Genomic DNA, 25,445 nt, shown 5'->3' with positions numbered 1-25,445 from the left:
CGCCTGTGTTATATAAAATGATGCTAATGTCTGGCGGACCCGCTGCGAACGGTGGCTTGCTGGTCCCGAGCATGCGTGGCTGGCCGCTACATGGAGAGTGCTCAGTGGGACTCGCTTTTTCTATTACGGAAAACCTCTAGACACCTGATGATGAATTCTCTCTCACCAAATGTTCCCCTCTCTTTTTTGTGTGGAAAATATGAGCGTTTTTCTAAATGACTTTGGAGAGCCCGGCGTGGGGCTCGGTGCTCTGTGGTCTGCGCCAAGCGCAGGGGTAGAGGGGGGTGTGGGGAGGGAGGGTGTAGAGAAGGGAGGAGGGGATGGGGGGTGGTCCCTCTGCAGCAGGCTAAGGGGGTCAATTAAGGAGAGCACTGATCATTATAAGCCGGCAGAAACGCTGGGGCTAATTGTACAGTGCTCCATGCCGCGAGCCCAGCCAAGGGGCCTCTCTCCATTTCGCCAGCCCCTCTCACCAGTCCTCTCTCCTCTCCCGTTCCTTTGTGTGGATGGGCCGCATATGACCCCATAGAGGCACACGCCCCTCAGCTTGCACAGCGCTGCTGCCACAATGAGGCGAGGGAAGAAAGGCTCTTGCATGTGTGTCGTAGTTAACTTTGTACAATCAGGTCACTCACTCTTTTCATGGGTAGAAAGAGAGATTCTTGTTAGATTCATCCTCCCCTCTCCCTCCCTCGCTCTTCTTTGCCTGTTTGTGTGATTTGCTTCTGTGTTTTTCTCTCTTCAGAGTCCGAGTCTTGTGATGTTGTAACGCAGGGCTATAGTCCATTTGACCTTTATGTTCTCCTAAAAAGACAAAGGCCCAGCAGTTTAGAATAGGGCCTGGATTAAGTAGAAGAGAGCAGTTGACTGCAGAATGGTGTTTGTGCAGCTGCAGGGGGTCTAGTGCTCCACTGCCATCCATCTCAGCAGCTAGCCTGCACTGTTTGTCCCCGACGGACCTCCATACCCAGCCTCAAGCTGCAGTGCCGACACATAATTCGTTAACAAGTCTTCTCCTTTTTGTTGTGGTGGGGTTTTTTTGTGTGGGTTTGCTGCAGCCTCAATGACCTACCAACTATTCATTTGTCCAAGTTATGACATGTGTCTTTCTTGCGTTAGGAATGATGGCGAAACTGTAAGCTGTTTAGCAACAAAGTAGATTGTATAGCCCCTAAAGTAGCGTGCAAACTCCAGCTCTTTTTCTGTGGTGTAAGTACAGACTAACCTCCAGCAGCATCCTGCACTTCAGCTGAATACTGATTAACTAGAGAGAAAATGCCACATGTCTCATGTCTTCTGACGATTGATTGATTATAGCATGTCTGTGCATTACCCGTTACTAGGCTACACCTTTGCTACCGTGTCCTCAGACGTTACACATTTTTATCTCCACACCAAACCCCTGTCAGGTTGGCAAGTCAGTATGTGCCTGGACCCAGCCACCACGACCGCCATTGGGAGGGTTCGAGGCATTTAATGTAGGTGGTGGAGATCGAGAGGAAGTGGAGACTAGCTGTGCTCTGTTTAGCACCTACAACGTGCACTGTGCACTGCCGTGCGTTCAGGTTCAGATTCAGCCTGCATCAGACCCAGAGGCCTGACACTCTCCCAGAGGCTGCTTCCCAAATGGCACCCTATTCCCTTTATAGTGCACTACTTTTAACCAGAGCGATATGGGCCCTGGTTTAAGAGTAGGGCACTATAAAGAGAATAGAGGTGCCATTTGGGACACAGGCTTGTATCCCCCCTGAAGCCCCCCCTCACCCACCACCCGCCACCCCAATCTCCCCCACTGACATGTCACACCCGACAATCTCACCCCTTGGTTCGGTTCCCTCTGGAGGGTTGGAACAAACGTCACACAGAAATGGCATGAACTTGGGAACCTGACATGGGGTCTGTTTGTCTGCCTGTCTGTGACACCTTGTTCTTCAATCTTCCAGATTCCATTATTCTCTCTTTTGTCATGAGTGGGTACTCTTCTCCGCTACACATCTCTCCTATATTATTCTTTTTTCCCTCATATATCTGGTATAAAGGTCATTTTATCAGTCCTAACGAGGTAATTGGCTAGCATTTGACAATATTAGGTCATCGTTATCATCATACTTGTATCGTAATGAGGGTGATTTCCAGGATTAGATAGCTTTCCTATAGGGTTTATTCTATAATGTTGTACATAATTGCATGTCCTCCTCTTTAAACTGAGAAGGCAGGAGATAGACATTAGTTATGTTCGCCTCCAGGCGCCAGTTCTCCAATCAGCCTAGGTCCAGTGGGAGCCTGGTCCCTGTGCGGTAGCTAGCTCCCACCTACCAGCTACATCCACATCCCCGCCCCCTTCCTCTTCTCAACGCTCTAATGGGCCTTGTAGTATCTCTAAAATGAACCCGAGTTCCATGTGAGAAGTGGTTCTATATCTCCAGAGAACACACACACACACACCACCGCACAGAGAGGCGGCGTTGATTTGTATTCACCCATAATTCCCTGGGCCTTAATCACTCTGATTCCCTCCCCCCATTATATGTTAATATATAGTTCCCGTGGAGAGGTAGAGCCAAGTAAACCCACCTACTGTTTACAGGCCCTGAGATGTCTACTCTACCATGCTACAGTGCCATACACAACCATATAGCTTTTCTCTATATACTAGGATGTCCTCTCAAAACCCAAATGAGATCCTTCTCTTGCCTTCTGTCAATTTCTAAAAGTACAACAGTCACAAGTATCATTTCTGAGTTTGTAGATGAAAGCTGTTGGAACGGAGGATATGTGACTGAGTCTTACAGAAACAGCCGTGGCCCAGTCTGGATTTTGAGGCCTACTGTGTCCTGTATAGTGGAACAAGCTTCCTCCTTTCAGGACAGCGAGTTCCTGCACATCTTTCACAAACGTCTGAACCCTATCTCAATCAATCCCAACGATTATGATATGTTATTGTCTCACTTAGCTTTCTTAAGATAAATGCACTAATTGTAAGTCGCTCTGGATAAGAGCGCCTGCTGAACGACTAAAATGAAAATGCCTGGCAATTTCCTCAGTTGTATTCTATTTGTTCTCTGTGACCTATAGTACATTATACAACGGGTGGGTCTAATCCTGGATGCTGATTGGTTAAAACTGGGTTCCAGCCAGTGTCAATTCCACAAGTTACCACCGGCTAAATCTATGATGTTAAAATGCCTATTTACTCTGTTCCATCAGACTGAGCAATCCACTGTCTCATCAGCCCATCCAGGTAATTTATATACTAGATCTACACTGTAAAAGCATGAAGACATTATCTCCCATTTCTTTTTGGTTTTCAACAGCGGAGATTTGTATAAACCTTGTCGCCTGTCTTAATATCACAAGGAACTGTGAAATAAATATGTTTGAACTTTAAGGAAACATTCTGTTAAAGTCATGAAATACTGAGAAAATAATGTTTTTTGTCAAGTTCCTTAAATGTACTGAGAATATTCCAAAGTTAAGCAACTGTCCTGCACCTTTCCCAGAAAGATGTGGGAAGGTTGTAAGCAAAATAACCTTAGGGCAAAACCACGATCACACCAAGCTCAAATAAACATACGGTTACAGTATGGACAAAAAAAGTGATCAAATTAAGATCCTATATCTGTACTCTACGTACTCATACAGTATACACAAAGCTGTACTATCATTCATGTATAAGTGGTGTAAGCAACACAACCTGGACAGCCAGACAAGACAGCAAGAAAACAAACCCCAGTGTCCCAAACAACCAAAACAACCTTCAACAGAACATGAACTTCAGCCTGTTTGCTAAAGACTAAACACAAGAAGAAGAAATAGTACTGTCCTTTTTTAGAAATAGTATTCCACCTCCGTCTCCCTCCTTCCACATGGGAGAGATATTAGGCGTTTGTGTTTTAAGGAGCTGTGGAATACATAAACCATGAGCCTTAGGAGTGCCACCAGGCCCTGTGGATATGCAGATAGGCTTGCTTTGCTCGTGTCAGGGACGCTTAGAGGAGCAGGAACAGAGCAGCTCTCATCTAAAGGATTTCTCTTATGAGTGCAGGGGGACAGGGTGGTGGCAGTGGAGGGAGGGACACTCAGGAGAATGGAGGGAGGGAGGGAGGGAGGGAGGGAGGGAGGGAGGGAGGGAGGGAGGGAGGGAGGGAGGGTGGGAGAGCTGCCAGTCCCCAGTGGCTCTGTGACTATATCCAGAGTCTGCTCCTGTCGGTGCAGAGTGGGCTGGGATGGGGGCTCTTGAATGCTCTGTGCTGATTTGACAGCCCTGGGGGAGGCCAGGGGAGCGACAGGAAGTGACCTCACACCGACGAGGGAGCTATAGGGGAGCGCTTGCTGAGTTCCTCCCCTGACTCTCACTAAGGAACAGACTGCCAGTGTGATCCAACCCCTGCTCCACTGCTGCATACAGACCCGTCCCCTAATACACAGCAACATTACAGGGACTGTCAGTGCGGAACAGACGTGTACACTCCACACTTGTCCTGTGTTCTTTTACACACACACTCACTCTTCACATACACACACACAAATACACACATGCACACATACACACTTACACGAAAATACACATATACACATGCACACATACACACAGTAGTGAATACTTCTCATACTAACAAGCAAACACATGTCTTAGATTCACACATACACACCCACTCACACTCACCCACACAAACACGCATGCACCCAAGGTCAGACAGTTGGGCAGGTGCAGAGTTATCTGCATAATGAGGCAGGCCAGGTCTCTGAAGGGACAGGAATGTGCTCCAGGGTTAAACCATGGCTGCACCTATGGGCACAGGCATGGAGCACTCTGAATACACACACACACACACACACACACACACACACACACACACACACACACACACACACACACACACACACACACACACACACACACACACACACACACACACCACACACTCACAGCCACGTTGAATGGGGATCAAAGTGGACCCAACTCCAACTCGTTCACTATCTTGAACAGGTGCACAAATGATTCACACACACATACACACACACATACACACACACACACACACACAAACACATACACACTCACACACACATACACACCCACAGCGTGTCTTTCAAAAGGGAGGGCAAGATCACAAGCGACATGATCATCTCCTCTGATTGTTATTTGTACCTATCCATCCATACTGTAAGCCACTGAGCCAGACACACACGGTAAGACAATAGTTCTTCCAGACTATGCCAGCTTTAAATGTTTGTTTTGAGGCCTTGGTAGAATTTCCTCATCTGCTTTACAGGGCCAGATGGTTGGGTTATAAGGAGAAGACGGCAGGCCTAGAGGAGCCTGTGGTGACATACTGCACAAACAGACTCTGTATGTAATACATGAGTAGACTCACCATGTTGCCCTTTTTTCTAGAACAGCCCAGGTCATTGGGTTGTATTTTTCACTCTATACTCTAGTTCAATCTTGAGGTATAGAATAGGCTAGTCACCAAAACAGATGAACAATTGTATTTCTTTGTTACTGTAGCACCCTTATGAAGTGACTCCACCCCACTTGTAAAGGTGTAAACCAATTGAATTCAACCTGATATTGTCATTTGTTTATTTATGTTATGTGCTCCCCTGTTGTAATCGACTGCAGGTTTCAGAAATTAGTAGATTGTTATCATTTTGCCAAATGTTGTTAGTGGAGTGAACCAGCCCATGTTGTTTAATGTGTGCTTTGAGCAGCGAAACAACAATTGACCATAAAAGTACAAATGGGAAAGTCACTGGCAGTGTGTGGGCTTTTAAAACACGGGCATCTAGGTTGATCTGGGTTCAATCTGTTCCCATTCATCGCAGGCCATTGTTGTTTAGCTGAGCGGCGTTGCCAGATCTGTGAGTCAGGTTGCCAGATTTGCCCAAGGCCCATCCGGTAACCCCCCGCTCTGATCCTCCAGGGCCTGGTATAGCCACAGCTGGTGGATTGTGTGTTTGCACGTCTGGCACCCTGGGCCCATGTTGTGCGCATTGGGCTGTAGAGACTGAAGGATGAGCCCCAGCCCTGGTTGGGCCCCCAGAGACCCTCCTCCCCATATCCCCCCCCCCCTAGTTGGCCCCATGCCTGGACCCATACTTCACGGGACAGGGGAACTTTGACAGACCACAGGCCCAACCCCATGGAGAGTGCACAAGGTTTTTATTGACGTGTAGTTCAGGAGATGGGCAGCTCCGCTCCAATTGGCTCTGTCGAAGTCTGAGTCAGCGGATCGTTGTGCAGCAAATGAGCGGTCGGGCAGGTTCAGCGTCTGAACCAACGGCAGTTATTTCAGCTATCAACTGCCTTGTCGGTCCAAGGTAATCTAACGTCTGTAGGAAGACGTGCCACACATTCTAATGTGATGGGGGAATGGAGACACACGCCATTGTCATGGGCAATATCTAACTTTATGTATTAGTTATGACAAATATAGGATATTTTTATTCGAGGAGAGATGGAGTGAAATTGAAGTGGACAAAAACGGATTTTAACAGATTTTAATTGTACTCATCCACAATAATCAGAATAATGTCGTCGGTGGTTATGTAGTGGGTTGCCATGGTGATAATGACGGGATGTAAAGGTTGGTATGGTGAGATCTCTATAATGACCACTTATCGAATCCAATTGAATGCTACTCGTATTGTTTACTTTTATATTTTGATTAGGAAATAAGTCTGTTTCCACGCTTGGCTATTCTTACATTTGTCATTTAATCTGTACATTAGCCTATATGCTTCTTCGTGTATTGCACTTTCCCTTATTAACCACAACCATTAACCATTAAGCACTGCACACATTCATTTGCCCACACCAAGTCGCCCAGAAATTAATTTGTGTGTAAGCCAATCAAAAAGAGCCAAGCTTGCCATGTTCAAAGTGCAAGACCTCGCCTGTGCAATTAGGCCCCCCACTGGCCGTCCAATTTATGCCTGATGGGTCTAGATCACACATTATATTGCTTCTCGTACGAGCTGTGAAAGTCACAGGCAGGAGCCTTTGACACAAATGTGTTGGAGCTAAATGAAATGGGGAAGGAGGAGAAAAGAAAAGGAATAGACTGGATCCCTCTCTGCTGTTGGTGCTCTGATGATTCACTTCTGACTGTCTTATTTGGGGTGTTCTCTTGTTTCTTTCTCCATAGAAGAGGGTCTGAACCATGAGTGTAAGCTCTGCAGTCAGTCGTTCGACTCGCCAGCCAAACTCCAATGCCACCTGATCGAGCACAGCTTCGAGGGCATGGGCGGCACCTTCAAGTGTCCAGTCTGCTTCACAGGTGAGTGTGTGTGTGTGTGTGTGTGTGTGTGTGTGTGTGTGTGTGTGTGTGTGTGTGTGTGTGTGTGCGTGCGTGCGTGCGTGCGTGCGTGCGTGTGTGCATGTATGCAAAGCCATGTTTCCATAAAGCTCATTATTTGTTTGAAATGGCAAATGGTTTTCTAAAGGAGTGGGGAAAGGTCAGACAGGCAGGTCAGCCAAAGCTGAAAGCAGTTTACTGCAGGCCCCTTTTGATTTACTCAAATTGCCTCCAGACTGACACCTACAGACTGTCATGAGCAGAAACACAGAGAGAGAGAGAGAGAGAGAGAGAGAGAGAGAGAGAGAGAGAGAGAGAGAGAGAGAGAGAGAGAGAGAGAGAGAGAGAGAGAGAGAGAGAGAGAGAGAGAGAGAGAGAGAGAGAGAGAGAGAGAGAGAGAGAGAGAGAGAGAGTGTGTGTGTGTGTGAAGTGAAGGAGGGAGAATAAAGTGCTAATTGTGGATGTCGGTGGTGCTGATAGCTGTAATGATCTCATCTGTCTGTGTGCGAGGAGGTGGAAGGACCATACAGGACTCCCCCGGAGAGGATAACGCCCTCCTTTAGTATCAACAGGGTTAACTATCTCTATAATGAAATCTGCAAAGTCGTTAACTTGTCTTCCAGCTCCTCACCACTCTTTCTCCCCCCTCTCTCAGGTCTATAGTTGTACTCTTTCTTCCCTCTCTATCAGCTTTATAGTTGTACTCTTTCTTCCCCTCTATCAGCTCTATAGCTGTACTCTTTCTCCCCCTCTATCAGCTCTATAGCTGTACTCTTTCTCCCCCCTCTATCAGCTCTATAGTTGTACTCTTTCTCCCCTCTCTATCAGCTCTATAGTTGTATTCTTTCTCCCCTCTCTATCAGCTCTTTAGCTGTACTCTTTCGCCCCTCTCTATCAGCTCTATAGCTGTACTCTTTCTCCACTCTCTATCAGCTCTATAGCTGTACTCTTTCTCCCCTCTCTATCAGCTCTATAGCTGTACTCTCTCCCCCTCTATCAGCTCTATAGCTGTACTCTTTCTCCACCTCTATCAGCTCTATAGCTGTACTCTTTCTCCCCCCTCTATCAGCTCTATAGTTGTACTCTTTCTCCCCTCTCTATCAGCTTTATAGTTGTACTCTTTCTCCCCCTCTATCAGCTCTATAGCTGTACTCTTTCTCCCCCTCTATCAGCTCTATAGTTGTACTCTTTCTCCCCCTCTATCAGCTCTATAGTTGTACTCTTTCTCCCCCCTCTATCAGCTCTATAGCTGTACTCTTTCTCCCCTCTCTATCAGCTCTATAGTTGTACTCTTTCTCCCCTCTCTATCAGCTCTATAGTTGTACTCTTTCTCCCCTCTCTCAGCTCTATAGTTGTACTCTTTCTCCCCCTCTATCAGCTCTATAGTTGTACTCTTTCTCCCTCTCTATCAGCTCTATAGCTGTACTCTTTCTCCCCTCTCTATCAGCTCTATAGCTGTACTGTTTCTCCCCTCTCTATCAGCTCTATAGTTGTACTCTTTCTCCCCTCTCTATCAGCTCTATAGCTGTACTCTTTCTCCCCTCTCTATCAGCTCTTTAGCTGTACTCTTTCTCCCCTCTCTATCAGCTCTATAGCTGTACTCTTTCTCCCCCCCTCTATCAGCTCTATAGCTGTACTCTTTCTTCCCTCTCTATCAGCTCTATAGCTGTACTCTTTCTCCCCCTCTATCAGCTCTATAGTTGTACTCTTTCTCCCCCCCTCTATCAGCTCGAAAGCTGTACTCTTTCTCCCCTCTCTATCAGCTCTATAGCTGTACTCTTTCTCCCCTCTCTATCAGCTTTATAGTTGTACTCTTTCTCCCCCTCTATCAGCTCTATAGCTGTACTCTTTCTCCCCCCTCTATCAGCTCTATAGTTGTACTCTTTCTCCCCTCTCTATCAGCTTTATAGTTGTACTGTTTCTCCCCCTCTATCAGCTCTATAGCTGTACTCTTTCTCCCCATCTATCAGCTCTATAGTTGTACTCTTTCTCCCCCTCTATCAGCTCTATAGCTGTACTCTTTCTCCCCATCTATCAGCTCTATAGTTGTACTCTTTCTCCCCCTCTATCAGCTCTATAGTTGTACTCTTTCTCCCCTCTCTATCAGCTCTATAGCTGTACTCTTTCTCCCCTCTCTATCAGCTCTATAGCTGTACTCTTTCTCCCCTCTCTATCAGCTCTGTAGCTGTACTCTTTCTCCCCTCTCTATCAGCTCTTTAGCTGTACTCTTTCTCCCCTCTCTATCAGCTCTATAGCTGTACTCTTTCTCCCCTCTCTATCAGCTCTATAGCTGTACTCTTTCTCCCCTCTCTATCAGCTCTATAGCTGTACTCTTTCTCCCCCTCTATCAGCTCTATAGTTGTACTCTTTCTCCCCTCTCTATCAGCTCTATAGCTGTACTCTTTCTCCCCTCTCTATCAGCTCTATAGCTGTACTCTTTCTCCCCTCTCTATCAGCTCTATAGCTGTACTCTTTCTCCCCTCTCTATCAGCTCTATAGCTGTACTCGTTCTCCCCCTCTATCAGCTCTATAGTTGTACTCTTTCTCCCCCTCTCTCAGCTCTATAGTTGTACTCTTTCTCCCCCCTCTATCAGCTCTAGCTGTACTCTTTCTTTTCACTATTTTCCATTCCTCAGCTTTTTACTCACTTTACTCATTTTTAGCTTTGTTTTATAATAATTGTTTCATGACTTGTTCCATCATGTAATGTTTTGGAAGTCTCATCGTTTTACTGTTTTCCTCTTTTCCCTCCTCCTCTCTTCTTCGTTCGGTCTCCAGCTCTTCTCTTTTCCTATCGTCCAGCAGATCCTCACTCGGGATTCTTTCCCTCTCTTTTCCTCTGTCTTCTCCACCCCTCCTCTCATCCCCCTCTTCTCTCATTGCTGGTTGGCCTTATCTCTCTTTTAGCAGGAGCTTATTGATATTTCCCTCTCCCCCTCCTCCTCCCTCCCCCCACCAGGGTCGTTCCGTTTAATATACAGAGCATGCTTTCTTCATATGAGCCTTTCTTCACCTGTAGCTTTGACAGACAGGTCGCCCCGTCTCCCTCTGCGTCCATATCGATCCCGATGGCGGGTGCAGGAGAGGAAGGAAAGCAGAGAGAGAGAGAGAGAGAGAGAGTGAGAGCACCCTCAGGACAGTGGTGGTAGAGCAGACACACAGAGGTGGGGAACGGGGATAGATGGAGGATGGAAGTGGTGGACCATGGGGAGTATAGAGGGAGAGACTGAAAGGCCTGCTTCTGTCGAGGGAGGGAGGGAGGGAGCACACTGGGTTTCTCAGGCATTCTCTGGATAAGGAGAAATGGGTTGGAGGCGGTTTGTCGGTGAGACCCAGTCTGTCCTTGAAAAAATGTATCCCACTTAAAAGTCTCTATCTAAATGATCTATTTCCAGTCTACCCGGTGAGCCATGTCTATGTGGGAGGGTCCAATTGACTGTCAGTTGTTCCTCTGAGTTAATTATACTGTAGTCTGGTGGCGGTAGAGAACGGACAGAACGGACACGGCATACAGGAGCTGGAAGAAAAACATAGATAGAAAGGAAGGAGAAGAAAACTTTGGGGAAAGCTACAGTGCAGCTCTGCAAATTGCAAGTTGTGAATGTAAGATGAAAGGATGAAGTGAGAGAAGAGAAGGAGAAGAGAGCTGGGGAACGGGAGGAGAGGAGAGGGGTCCATAAGCCCCTGGATGATGAGAGACAGCGAGAGAGAGTGAGGCTGACTCTCCCAGGAAAGCTTTGACAGGTTTCAGAAGTGGGGGAGCCTGCAGCTAGAAGTGTCTGCTCTGCCTGCACCCTTAGGAGTGGCTGCGAGGGGCTGCCAGGGAAAATGTGATTGGGAATATTATGAGGGTTAAGACAAAGAAAACAGAAGAAAGTGTTCAGGATGAATGTGTTTCCCCCCCTTATGTCACAGCAGGAAACTGAAAGTCACAAAACTCCAGGATGTTCTTTGTCTTTTTCTGACAATAGCAAGTTTATGACAAATAGGTATATTAATTAGCTGGTCCTCCATGAACTTGCCAGTCTCTTCCGTAACGATTTTAGAATTAGGTTTTTCCAAATAAAATACCTATTAAAAAGCATCACAAAATGAAGTTAATTACCAACAATAAAATAACATCAGTCACAGAGCACTCACTCCTGTTGCAGCAAATTTAAATCTATATTATCACGAACTCCATCATGTGAAATTAAAAGAGAAGTAAATAGAACCGATAAATACTTATTTTTTTTAAAGAAAAAAGCAGGATCAACTTTTCCCCTATACAAAGAGCTTAGCATTGGTGTTGTATGTGTAGAGTGGGAGAGAGAGATAGCCTGCAGAGAGCATCATCCACCCTGCCAAAATAAAGATGAGCTGGGGCCTGTGCCGGGGCCTGTAGTAAAGGAGACGTCTGCCATGGCGGAGGCCCTTGAGATCTAATCAGAGTGCTTAATATCCCCCACAGCCAGGAGACCTTGGCCCCTCCGCCCCGCCGCCCAGCCCAGACTGGCCCCAGCCCTGCTCAGCCTCATTCACTCAGTCGGCCTCCACTCACACAGCCAGAAAAGACCACAAAGTTGGATTCCTCGTATTCGCGCACTCTCTCTCTCTCTTTCTCGCGCACACACTTGTTTTTTCCATCGGTCTCCCTGTCTTTCACTGTCTCTATCATTCACTCTCTCTTTCTTGCTCTCTCCGTCTCAGTCTCTCTCACTCTCTCTCTCTCTCTCTCGACAGACACTCTGCCTGCAATGCTTTCAGCTTTCATTGTACACGTATGCATGATGCCGGTGAATGAATGCTGAGTTATGCATTGATGCCCTAGCTGTGCCATGCTGATGCAACTTGTGTCTCGTTCAGGGCCGCAGGAAAACATGTGGCGAGGCGGCATTTGCCACATCACTTTTCAGTCAGGTGTGGAAGCGCCATACCACTTTTGATTTAGGTTAATCAAATATATTGAGTGTTAAAAGAGGGCAAAGTGCTGTTTTTTAGACCGATTTGCCTCATGATTTGTCAACTTGTGCCCATTTTCTCTGTCATTCTCATCGAAGTGTTGCGGCAGGCTTTCTGTGTGTGTTGACCAATCAGATTTACGGAAATTGCAGGTCGCGTGGGCGGGGCACAACACACAACACTCTCCACTTTCCTGCGGTATTTATTTAGCATGATAACACATCACTCCCGACAGACAAACTCTCACGTAAGTGTAGCAGCCATTACACTTAAACATTATCGATCTTGCATGCTGTATTGCATGGAAACAATAGTATTTTTCAGTCTAATCAACTGTAGGCTACTAACAACAGCAGCTGCATAGGCGGGTTGGTTGTGCGTAATTATGCTGCAAAACAGATAGGGTTGGCTTAGATTATTGACAACATGTAAACTATATTTTTATCCAATGTTTATTGATAACATAAATACATTTGCAAAATGAGCACTTGTTGTCTCTCGAATACGTAATTACAGTTGCCATATTAGCTTTGACATGAAATCAGAAACACCTCAGAACAAACTTTAGCTGACTAGGCTACCTAGACGTTTTCTATCTAACTGGAAATTAATCAATAAACACAATAGCTGACAGACTGTGAGTTCCCGTTTTATCAAGCCTACAGTTGCATAGGGCAGGAGGAGTACACCGTGCAAACCTGCAAAAAGCTAACTCAGCCCTGTGAGTTTTATTGTCCAATCATGTTGCTTTCTCTATGTCTGTGTATAGGAAGGCCTCCTTTAAAAATATCATTCATATTAACAAGTACATGGTTGCTGCAGCTCGACAGGGTTTTCATCCTTCCCAAGGCCAGGAGTTTTTCCAGGAGTTTTTTTAAAACCATGTCACCTGATTAGAAAAACTCTGGTCCCATCATACCCCATATTCAACCTTTTTACAACAGATGAATCATGTTTTAGAGTATTTATTTTCTGTACAGGCTCCCTTTTCACTCTGTCCATTAGGTTTGTATTGTGGCATAACCACAATGTTGTTGATCCATCCTCAGTTTTCTCCTATCACAGCATTACACTTTGTAACTGTTTTAAAGTCACAATTGGCCTCATAGTTTATTCCCTGAGCGTTTTCCTTCCTCTCCGGCAACTGAGTTAGGAAGGACGCCTGTATCTTTGAAGTGACTGGGTGTATTGATACACCATCCAAGGTGTAATTAATAACTTTACCATGCTCCAAGGGATATTCAATGTCTGCGATGAAGTGTTTTACCCATCTACCAATAGGTGCCCTTCTTTGCGAGGCATTGGAAAAACCTCCCTGGTCTTTGTGGTTGAATCTGTGTTTGAAATTCACTGCTCGACTGAGAGACCTTACAATTATCTGTATGTGTGGGGTACAGAGATGAGGTAGTCATTCAAAAATACTGTTAAACACTATTATTGCACACACAGTGACTCCGTGCAACTTATAATGTTACTTGTTTAAGCACATTTTTACTCCTGAACTTATTTGGGCTTGCCATAACAAAGAGGTTGAATACTTATTGACTCAAGACATTTCAACTTTCCATTTTGTATTGATTTGTAAAAGTTTCAAAGTACTTTATTCCGCTTTGACATTATGGCTATTGTGTGTAGGTGACAGAAAAATCGCAATTTAATACATTTTAAATTCAGGCTGCAACACAACCAAATCTAGAAAAAGTCAAGGGGTGTAAATACTTTCTGAAGGCACTGTACAGTCGTGGCCAAACGTTTTGAGAATTAGACAAATATTAATTTTCAAAAAGTCTGTTGCCTCAGTTTGTATGATGGCAATTTGCATATACTCCAGAATGTTATGAAGAGTGATCAGAGGAATTCCAACTCATTGCAAAGTCCCTCTTTGCCATGCAAATGAACTGAATCCCCCAAAAACATTTCCACTGCATTTCAGCCCTGCCGCAAAAGGACCAGCTGACATCATGTCAGTGATTCTCTCATTAACACAAGTGTGAGTGTTGACGAGGACAAGGCTGGAGATCACTCTGTTATGCTGATTGAGTTTGAATAACAGCAAGGATATAAAATTGCACCTAAATCAACCATTTATTGGATCATCAAGAACTTCAAGGAGAGCGGTTGAATTGTTGTGAAGAAGGCTTCAGGGCACCCAAGAAAGTCCAGCAAGCGCCAGTCTCCTAAAGTTAATTCAGCTGCGGGATCGGGGCACCACCAGTATAGAGCTTGCTCAGGAATGGCAGCAGGCAGTTGTGAGTGCATCTGCACCCACAGTGAGGCGAAGACTTTTGGAGGATGGCCTGGTGTCAAGAAGGGCAGCAAAGAAGCCAATTCTCTCTAGGAAAAGCATCAGGGACAGACTGATATTCTGCAAAATGTACAGGGATTGGACTGCTGAGGACTGGGGTAAAGTCATTTTCTCTGATGAATCCCCTGGTGACGAACAATGCCTTTTCCAGCATGATGGAGCACTTTGCCACTAAGTGGCTCGGGGAACAAAACATAGATATTCACATCGTTATTGTGAAGTTGAAATGTCTAGGAGCAACAACGGCTCAGCCGCGAAGTGGTAGACCACACAACTCACAGAATGAGACCGCCGAGTGCTGAAGCGCGTAGCGTGTAAAAATAAAAAATGTCCTCGGTTGCAACACTCACTACTGAATTCCAAACTGCCTCTGGAAGCACGTCAGCATAAAACTGTTCATCGGGAGCGTCATAAAATGGGTTTCCATGGCCGAGCAGCCACACACAGGCCTAAGATCACCATGCACAATGCCAAGCGTCAACTGGAGTGGTGTAAAGCTCACCGCCATTGGACTATGGAGTAGTGAAAATGTGTTCTCTGGAGTGATTAATCACGCTTCACCATCTGGCAGTCCGATGGACCAATCTGGATTTGGCGGGTGCCAGGAGAACGCTACCTACCCAAATGCATAGTGCCAACTGTAAAGTTTGGTGGAGAAGGAATAATGGTCTCGGGGTGATTTTTATCATTCGGGCTATAGCACTTAGTTCCAGTGAAGGGAAATCTTAACGCTACAGCATACAATGACATTCTAGATGATTCTGTGCTTCAAACTTTGTGGCAGCAATTTAGGGAAAGCCCTTTCCTGTTTCAGCATGGCAATGCCCCGGTGCACAAAGTGAGGTCCATGCAGAAATTGTCTGTCGAGATCGGTGTGGAAGAACTTGACTGGCATGCACAGCGCCCTGACCTCAACTCCATCCAACACCTTTGGGATGAATTGGAACGCCAACTGCGAGCCAGGCCTAAATGCCCGACATCAGTGCCGACCTCACTAATGCTCTTGTGGCTGAACGGAAGCAATTCCCCACAGCAATGTTCCCACATCTAGTGGAAAGCCTTCGAAGGAAGAGTGGAGGCTGTTATAGCAGCAGAGGGGGACCAACTCCATATGAATGCCCACGATTTGGGAATGAGATGTTCGACGAGCAGATGTCCACATGGTGTATGTCTGCATGCCTACTTTCTTTTTCCTAAAATATGTGAAAAACACAAACAAATCCGCAATCATTGTAGCCTCTAAGCACGAAGCGGTTATATATTTCCAGCTTTGGATGGCCTTGTGTTGTACTTAACCTTGGGATGAAACAAAGCTGTTGCAAATAGAACATCCAGCTCGAACACTCTGATCATTTATTTTCAGAAGTGGGCTATAACCCATAATTACAGCCATGGCGTTGTTTGTTCATTAGTGTGAGTATGTTCATTTCTGTGTTCAACACTGTGTTTAGTTTAGTCGTGTTCCCACGGACAGCTGTCACTGCGATATTAGTAGTCTGTGAGTGTCTGTCACTCTGGATGCGAAACGCTAGCTGCAGATATAAACTTTTATTTCTCAGGTCAGGAGCGTACGTGGCGGCCATCTGGGCGGCCGTCTGCCGTAGCTAAGTGAACCTCGGGCATATACAGCTCAATAATTAATATCAGCTCTCCCAGCTGATTTTGGGACATGTTGATGTTGCCGAGCATCCCGTGCGCTGCAGTAGAGCTCCCGTCAGAGGCGATAGAGCTGCAGAAACCCCAAAGTGCTCTCAGATAAACACCTCCCCTTTAGCGGCTGCTTTTCACTCCCCCTCCCTGCGGCCCTCAGCCCAGGCGGCGCATGCATTAATACAAAAGTTATTTTGTCCCTTTAAGAAATTCAAATGAAGCCCAGTCCCACATGGTCACTTTTCGGGAGCGTCCAGACCTCAGAGAGTAGACAGAGGTAACATGCGTCCTTATAGCACAGACTTCTGGGATAACAAATGGCATGTTTGAAGTGCTCTTCGGTGAACACAGAGAGAGAGAGAATTACACACACACCAAGAGAGAGAGACGTACACACACACGCACGTCTCCCTAGTATACTGTACCAACGTGGACTTAATTAAAGCCCAAATGCATAGTATACATTTAGATTTTGTTAGTGTGCGTGTGTGTGTTTATATCATAGCGACTGTAGTCTTGAGTCTGCATAAATAAATAGTGCCTCTGCATGAATATTTATATTGTCAATATCATTAGCGATGTAGCGTAATGGAGGCCATGTTTTGCACTTGAAGCCATGCCAATTTCTTCTGTGGTTGTTTATTTTCTGGCTTGTTGTCCCAACAAGTAGTTCTAAATAAAGATCCTCATTATTCTCGTAACATTATGCGCTCATTCACTGTACCATCGTAGGACGGCTGGGTATGACCACTGTTAAAACCCCAATTATGTGTCAGAATACAAAGTTGCCTTTTTTTTGTCTTAATTACTGACCTCATAATCATGTCTTTTTATTGTCAGTACAACACATTCATTTGCCCGTATTTAGCATCTGTTGTCGTTGCCCTTAACCAATATATGTCGGCTTTATAGCAATTACTTTCTCCTCTTTGTTTCTATGTTTCTTATTTAGCCTATGTCATTGTGGATTATTTTGCATTTACCCTTAAATTCTGATAGCTCTGTTTATTCCATTAGCAAAATGTCTGATATTTTACTCAAAGAAGATACTCACTTCCTTTCTCTCCCTCTCTCTGTCTCTCTCTCTGTAGTATTTGTCCAGGCCAGTAAGCTCCAGCAGCACATCTTCTCAGCCCATGGCCAGGAGGATAAGATATACGACTGCTCCCAGTGCCCACAGAAGTTCTTCTTCCAGACAGAGCTACAGGTGAGCCCAAACACATGCCACGTAACGGTCACCACCACCATCAAGCACACACATAAACCTATACACACTCGTGTGCGTGTACGCATGAGCACGCAAACGCCCACGCAGGCACACACACATTTCATTTCGCCTCCTCTCTGTCCCGGTTGGGATGGGAGACTCAAGACAGAATTACTCCAATTGGTTTCCAAACTCATTTGTGATCAACCGATACACAATGATTTGATTTGCTTATTAGACCTAAAATATCTGGAATTAGAAGGATTAGGGGAATGTGCTTTTTGGGGAGTAATTACTATACTGTATAGAGGCCGAAACACAGTTGAGTCAATAATATGCCTCCATTTCCCGGCCCTGTAATCACAGAGGAGACACTCATGGCTAAATATGATCTGTTTCCGTAGGGATACCATATCTGCCCTTCAACAAAGTTAGAATTTGGACTCTTATGAACTCTCCACGTTGTAGGGATAATCCGTTTTCGAGCAATCTCTTCCCACTGTCCTCAGAGTACTTGAACAAAACTAAAAGGCCTTATTTCATTTCAGTCTTCATCTGTTGTTTTCAACCAGCTCAATCGTCTTTTGGGGAATTGTGCCCTGGCAGGACATGCCATGTCTTTCCTCGTTTCTTGTACAAATCCCTTGTATCTGAAACATCGTGTGTTGGCGCCTCGTAGTTGAGAACTGAGTCCTTAAAAAATATGAATATAGCCATCTGAGTAGAGCAAATGAATTGTCAACACTCATTAAAAAAAAAAGCACCTTGTGAAACCCACTAGTACCGAACACCAGTCGACTGACCACGAGCCCCAACCACCACAGACACGGTCGGACTAGTGGTACTAGCTAAGTATTAGCATCTAGCCAGCTGACGTAAGGGTGCATTCTGGGCTTTAGCTTAGCATTGACCAGAGAGGAAATGTTCATATTGAGATTCAGCCAGTCAACACAGAGCCATGTGGTGCCAGGAGGAAGGTGAATGTGATCATTATGTACCAGGTAGTTGAGTCTACAGAACAGACAGCCATGAATTAAACAAGGATTGAGGCATCACCTTCCAACATACAGGTTGGTCATGGAAGACCAGGTTATTAGTAACTTACAAGTGTTGTGTGTTCTAACAAACTCCTAGCTTAGCATCGAGTCGTCTCTCTTAACACAACATGGCAAACACAGCGTCTTAGTTATCCAATTTCATCTGTCATTGGAACTAATGTTTTGAGTGTTTTTGCTATTGCCAGGGTTGTTACAAGTACCTGTAAACAATCTCAAATAACCTGGGGATGTTTTTCCAACTTTTTACTCTGACATTTTTTGGGCATGAAGTGATCCTCCAGCTCCCGGAGGTGTTGTTTCGTGCTTATATTGTTTAACACCCTTTGTGAAGAGACGGTGAGCGAACATGAAAGACATATGGCACTTTGTTGTGGAGCAGGGGGTTGTGTAAAGGAGAGCATGGATTGTGCTTAGGGATAAGACGATCATCATATTCTACCTGCACCGTGGCTCTAGAAGCAACCCCCAATGGGTGCATACACACACACCGAAAGACAAATGTGCACACATACACAAACACACACACACAAAACAGAGACACGCACACACCTACACCTACACACAAAGACGCACACACACACACACACACACACACACACACACACACACACCTACACGCAAAGGCTTTTCCCACTTAAACACGCATTCATTACGACATTTACATAAATCCACATCATTACAGACACACAAGTTGATTAACACCAAAACCTCTAACTCCCCTGGGGTTCCTTTTTTAGAAGAAGAAGAAGAAATGAAGAAATGTGTTTTCAAAGGAAGGACATCTTTCTTTGTAGACCTAGAATTTGTGTTGTACAACGCGGACATGATTTAAGATACATCTTCTGAGTGTTCTAGAATATAGACGTCTCTTCTCTACTGCATCCGCACTGCCACATACGAGATATAGTCAAGGTTTATGTACTGTGCACAAGTTGTTGTTTGTTGTGCCGACTATATCACTACTCAAAATGTCTCCCTGACATGGTGAAGTAATTTGTCAATCTCTCTCTAGTGGAGCTACCATCCAGCGGTGAGGAGATAGATGCTGCTCCTCTCTCTGCCTGGAGTTTTAACTTCCTCTCTCCTCCTCCACCCTGACACTCTGGCCCACTCTCTGGCTACCTCGGCTCCTCATCTCTCACAGTAGTCTGAAGAGGTCAGGGGGTTAGTGCAGGCAGAGAGAGAGAGGAGAGGGAGAGCTGCCTGCCACGGTAGGCAAGTACAGGGAAGCAGCAATGATATTTTATTAATTTGCCGCTGAGATTCCCTGAAACAGACCAAAGGCTGTGACAGGTATTCAGCGCTACCCCCCTCTCCCGCACCGCCTCCCCCCTCTCCCCCGCCATCCACCCATCCTCCCCCATCGCCTCTCCCTGTGAACTCTACCCTGCGAGGGGCGAGCCAATTTTTGCCGGCCTGTCGAGATGGATGATGGGAGAGCATCCGTCTAATCAGCCCTCCCAGGAACCCCCGCCCGGCTGCCTCCCTCGGACCGGACAGATTGACTGACTCCTGGGCCTCGGTGCCCCAGAAACCACAGTCCAGAAGAAACTCTGCTCTCTCTCCCTTTCTCGATGTCTTTCTCGCTCTCTCTTTCCCTCTTTCTCTCTTTCTCTCTCTTTCTCTAGCCAAGCATTGAGACACATAGACCACCCCTTTGAGATATTTCATGAGGTGCTGATGGGGAGGGCCAATGGTTCAGTGTTGGTGCTAACAGGGCTAGCTGTGGTGTGGTCTTTCCGCTTTCTTCCTCTCGTTCTCTCTCATTTTCTCTCTCTCTCTCTGACCACTCAACCTCCCACTACCCCCTACTGACCACCCCTACGGCCCACCCCCCACACAGTTATAAGGGTAGGAAACACATCCTCTTGTAGCCTCTCCTCTCCTCCAATCTACTCTACTCTAACACCCTCCCATGCTCAGGTTGTCTCTACCGATTACCTTGGTCGGACAAGCCAGGGTTTTGTGGGTACTTAGGAGTAGCCATGCTGAAATACAACGGCGAACTTAAAAATACACTTTTTCCTCCTGTTTCCTTGGCATTAGCTTCAGTGGATGTGTCTCTCTCTGCCTTGTTACGTAAGGAACTGAGCCATGGACAATGCTCTGCTTGCTACTCTACTGGATTAATGAGGCAGATCTATTAACTGATGGTGGCAGCAGTGAATTAGCCACAGCTTAAATTGGACATTTCTATGAGTGGAAGTTCATTTGTTGAAAGAAGCACATAAGTCCAGCAGCTCATCATTGGCCTGCTTGTGTTGCGATACCACCGCAAGTGCACATGCGTGGGATATCTCCTCCCTCTCTATGGCGATGAACCCTAGTGCTCCTAAGCCTCCAAAGGCAAGACAATGATATTCAAGTTACACAACAGTGAAGATTGCATTTTTTTCTGGGATGAGATTCCCCCCCCCCCGTTCCACTTAGCCGGGGCTCTTCTTTATCCTTCCCTTTCATTATCATTCCTTGGAAGTGAGCGGCGTGAGATTGTAAGTCCTGCTCCAGTTGATAGAGGAGGACAGTGAGTGGGTAATACGAGGACTTCTCTCCCTTTCCTTAGATACCCGCAGGACACGCACCTTAATTGGAGGGTCTTTTAAAAGATTCCTTCAAAGACGACTCCGCTCGGTCCAAAGCTCCAGCTCTTTAATGAGTGCTAGAAGTGACAAGAGCATGTCTGTATCATGTTGTACTTCCTCTCCTCACAAATGAGACTCTCCTTCTTTCTCAGTGTGTGACGGACGTTTTATTGCCAAACGGTGGCCGATTTTTGTGTTTTAATTAAGGAAATTCGTCATTTTGGGGAAAATACCTTTTATTTCTATTATGAAAAAATATGATATCTTGAAAATAAAGCAGAATAATCACCATGGGTTCACTGTATTGCTAATGATTGCATTAGCATGTGTAATAGCATATCATGTATAATAGCATAGCATGTGTAATAGCATAGCATGTGTAATAGCATAGCATGTGTAATAGCATAGCATGTGTAATAGCATAGCATGTGTAATAGCATAGCCCACTCTGTAAACAATATTAGAGTGATTTCTCAACGTCTGCGAGAGCAAAACAAACTGACAGTCATCACTACCTACCTCATCCCCATACTGTTTTTATTTATTTACTTTTCTGCTCTTTTGCACACCAATATCTCTACCTGTACATGACCATCTGATCATTTATCACTCCAGTGTTAATCTGCAAAATTGTAATTATTCGCCTACCTCCTCATGCCTTTTGCACACAATGTATATAGACTCTCTTTTTTTTCTACTGTGTTATTGACTTGTTAATTGTTTACTCCATGTGTAACTCTGTGTTGTCTGTTCACACTGCTATGCTTTATCTTGGCCAGGTCGCAGTTGCAAATGAGAACTTGTTCTCAACTAGCCTACCTGGTTAAATAAATGTGAAATAAAAATAAATAAATAAAATATTATTTAATATTTATTTAATATTTATTATTATTTATTTAAGATTGTCAGTGTTTTTTGGTGGGCTCTCGCAGACTTTGAGAAACCGAAACGAGACATTGCGAATTGGGACTACAATTCCCATGAAGATTGATTTTAGAATTTACAATTTGGAATATGTCCCCACCTTTAGTGCACCATATCCCTAACACGTGCCACTCTGAGGCTGATCTACATTTGTTTAGCCCTCAGTGGCTTGCCAACACCTAGCTTTCTGAGAATACACTATCTTCATCTGCCAAGTGTGACAGCTTCACATGCGTTTGAACTTTTCTTTGTACCTTTTTAAATGACATGCTGTTCTTCTCTTCATCCGCCCATGTGCTCACAGTGCTGTCACCATTTCAAAAAAAAGTTGAAATAAATAAAAGGGCACAACTGTGTGTTTGTGAAGCACCATCGTTAATATTTAAGCTTATTTATAATGATGTACAAACACGCTGTACAAACAGTCGTCAGCGCTGTATAAGGGGAAGTAAACATTGTGAGATGAATGGCGACGACGTAACGCAATCTCGGCATTCTACTTTACTACTGTAGGTGGATCAGAATTAGACAGCATGACAAACCTAATGATCCTAAGAGGATTTTCTCTCTGCTGTGTGTGTGTGTGTGTGTGTGTGTGTGTGTGTGTGTGTGTGTGTGTGTGTGTGTGTGTGTGTGTGTGTGTGTGTGTGTGTGTGTGTGTGTGTGTGTGTGTGTGTGTGTGTGTGTGAGACATTTGTGTGAGTGTGTATGTACAGTATGTGTCTTTGTTTCTTCCTCTCCCATGGTGGGTCTGATGTGTGCATGCAAACACAGTGTCTGGAGGGAGACATGACAAAAACTCCCAGAAGCCTTTGAGGCATTCTTTTCTCTTCTTCTTCCTCCTCCGCTTGCTGTTCTACTGGGAGAAGTTAAATCCAAACAAAGAGAGGGAAGGATGCTCTGTGTTGAAATCCATCACCCAGAGTTGATCTGTTCCCTAACCGTTTCTGTTGTACTTTTCATTTGACTTTCTGCAACTTTGATAAAGCATTTCATTAACACTGGATGAGAAATACATTACAGGTTTAATTTACCTGGTCAAATAGATTCACTTTGCAAGTGTCTGATTCTAAACGTGTTCCTACAAATTGCTGTTGAGGCTAGCTGGTCCTCACAGAATCCAATCGCACATTTCCTCATGGATTTATTTTCAAACACTGTATGTACAGTAATTATTAGACACTTCCGTTTCCTAAAGACATGATACATGACACCGATTGTGTGGCTGTTAAAAGCTAATATTCTAACTGTCTCACTCCAAACAAGTGGCTAAACGTGAGACTGCATTTGTTCCTTGTTGGCATCACAGTTTCAACTCTCACCTTGTGAAGTGCTCAATCTAACAGTAGCCTCAAATTCACTCCTAGAATTCACTCTGTCACTGAAGTAGCTATAGCAGCAAGGGAGACAGAGGAGTAATGAGTGAGATTTGTATGAGTGAGATTTCTGTGCTGTGGCGTCATCACCTACACCAGTCAAACTCCTGTCCCTAAGTGAAGTGGTTAAATGTGAGAGTAATTGTGTTTAGTTTCTTGGACTGACATGTGGAGCTCCATGGAACCCATCTCCCTCCCAGTGACAGGCTTGGATCCCATCCCCTCTACCCCCCTGCCTCAGTCTAATTAGTCTGTGTAGCCCAGGGCTCATGTCCTACCAAGACCCATCCCCCCATCTACTTCCCAAGATGGCTCCCCTAAGAAAGATCCTTAATTGGGTTCTTAAGTCATAGTCTTCATTTTTAGTGGGGAAAGGCATCTGTGTTTTGTAGCTATCACCTCAGAAATCAGTTTGGATTATTCTCTCTCCCTTTCTCTCGCTCACTTGCTTTTTCTTTATCTCCCTCACACACTCACATACATTCTATTTTTCTCCAGCTCCCTCCCTCTCTCCCTCTCTCTCTTTATCTCTCTTATCTCCCTTCCTCTCACTTTCTTTCTCTCGTATCCCTCTTCATCTCCATCTCCAACTCTTTCTCTCCACCTCCCTTCTTTCCTTCAACTCTCCATCTCTCTTTCTCTATCCCTCTCCATCTCTCTCTCTCTCTCTCTCTCTCTCTCTCTCTCTCTCTCTCTCTCTCTCTCTCTCTCTCTCTCTCTCTCTCTCTCTGTCTCTCTCTCTCTCTCTCTCTCTCTCTCTCTGTCTCTCTCTCTCTCTCCTTTCCTCTAGTCTCTTCACATAATGAGGCTCCATAATAACCCAGCGGTTGTGCAGTTGTTTTGCTATCTCAGTCAAACAGCAGGATCACCCCATAGTGGGTTTCTAGCACCATTCACTTGTCTACTTAGACAGGGTAATGAGTATCATTTGGAGGAACAAAGCACACTAGCCCTCCAATCGGGTGGTCTGTCTTTTCTCGCTACACCTCAGAAGAGAAGGATTTCACCGTTGTTTTAGGTCTTTTGTACATCCAGCCAGACAATTCCAGCTATTACTCATTTATTACATAGCTATTATACACATAACCACATGCCAGGCTAATAAGACACACACACACACACGGACACAGACACACAGACAAACACACACCAAAGACTCCCCACCCTAGCCCCAGAGCTGTACTGAATGTCCACGAGTCCCCAGGCACCACACTTCAAACAAGACGGTCGGTTACCAAGGAGACCGTGGTGGTTGTGGCCAAACAGCGGACGAGGTCGGCTCTCCCTACGGCCTGATAAGTGTTGACTGTGGAGAATGCCAGCTGCTAGTTTTATTTATTTATTTGTTTGTATTCTTCATTGGCTAAACTGGCTAGCAGTAAGCCTGGCCTGAGGCCAAACAGGAAGGGATTACACCCCTAGTGGACGTGCCAATAGTAGGGAACAAGGCTCACTCCAAGCAAAGGGGGACTGAGTCAATACTGGCTTGTGTTCGTCAAGACACAATCACTACTCAGACGGGACCCAGGGAACGTAGTACTGGGACCGCATGGGCCTGCTCTGTCTGGTCGTAAGGGTGAACTTCACATACACAGGTCATATATGATCAGTTTTGTTACAATAAGTGGAAAACACAATAACACACCCGAGAACACAATGGCTATTTAGTGCTTTGTGGAATGGAATATAATTTGCAACTCTGTTTCTTATTGGTCTATTAACTCATGTACCTCCTGGTGGTGTCACCAGACAGGCCAAAACTCCATCAAACCAAAACAGGCAGAAATTTCAGGCGGTGTTTTCAAGCATTTTTATCAAAATTTTCACAATTGCACAGTGTTATTCCAACTTCATATTGTGGAAATATATATAAAACATAGGAAATCATGTTTTTGACTGCACTGGGCCTTTAACCTGTTATCTGTTCTGAGGCCTGTGAGGTCTTTGTCTCAGCATAGCTCAACGGCAGCCTGCTCTGCTCTTATGCCTTAATTAAACTCCTGACTGATGACTAGCAGTGTGCTGCGGCTGGATCTCTGTGGTTTGGCGCTCCGCTTGCTCCCCTTGCTCCAGATGCAGCTATGTTAGCAGACTTATGACA

At 45.2% G+C, this 25,445-nt stretch overlaps 1 protein-coding gene across 6 annotated transcripts in view; it reads left to right on the top strand.

Annotated features, from left to right (window-relative positions):
- The window catches only part of LOC118394751 (zinc finger protein 521-like), a 151,528-nt gene that overhangs the window by 113,458 nt on the left and 12,625 nt on the right, over window positions 1-25,445 (top strand). For all 6 annotated transcript variants that reach the window (XM_052463830.1, XM_052463828.1, XM_052463827.1 and 3 more), the window contains 2 exons: window positions 7,152-7,283; window positions 17,289-17,404. In XM_052463830.1, coding sequence (XP_052319790.1) covers window positions 7,152-7,283; window positions 17,289-17,404 — 248 coding nt within the window. The remainder of the gene's footprint in view (window positions 1-7,151; window positions 7,284-17,288; window positions 17,405-25,445) is intronic.

The sequence above is a fragment of the Oncorhynchus keta genome, chromosome 15 (assembly GCF_023373465.1).
Source record: "Oncorhynchus keta strain PuntledgeMale-10-30-2019 chromosome 15, Oket_V2, whole genome shotgun sequence".
Taxonomy (NCBI): Eukaryota; Metazoa; Chordata; class Actinopteri; order Salmoniformes; family Salmonidae; genus Oncorhynchus; species Oncorhynchus keta.
Note: the sequence above shows the minus strand (reverse complement) of the source record. Positions and strands in the feature narration are given on the sequence as shown.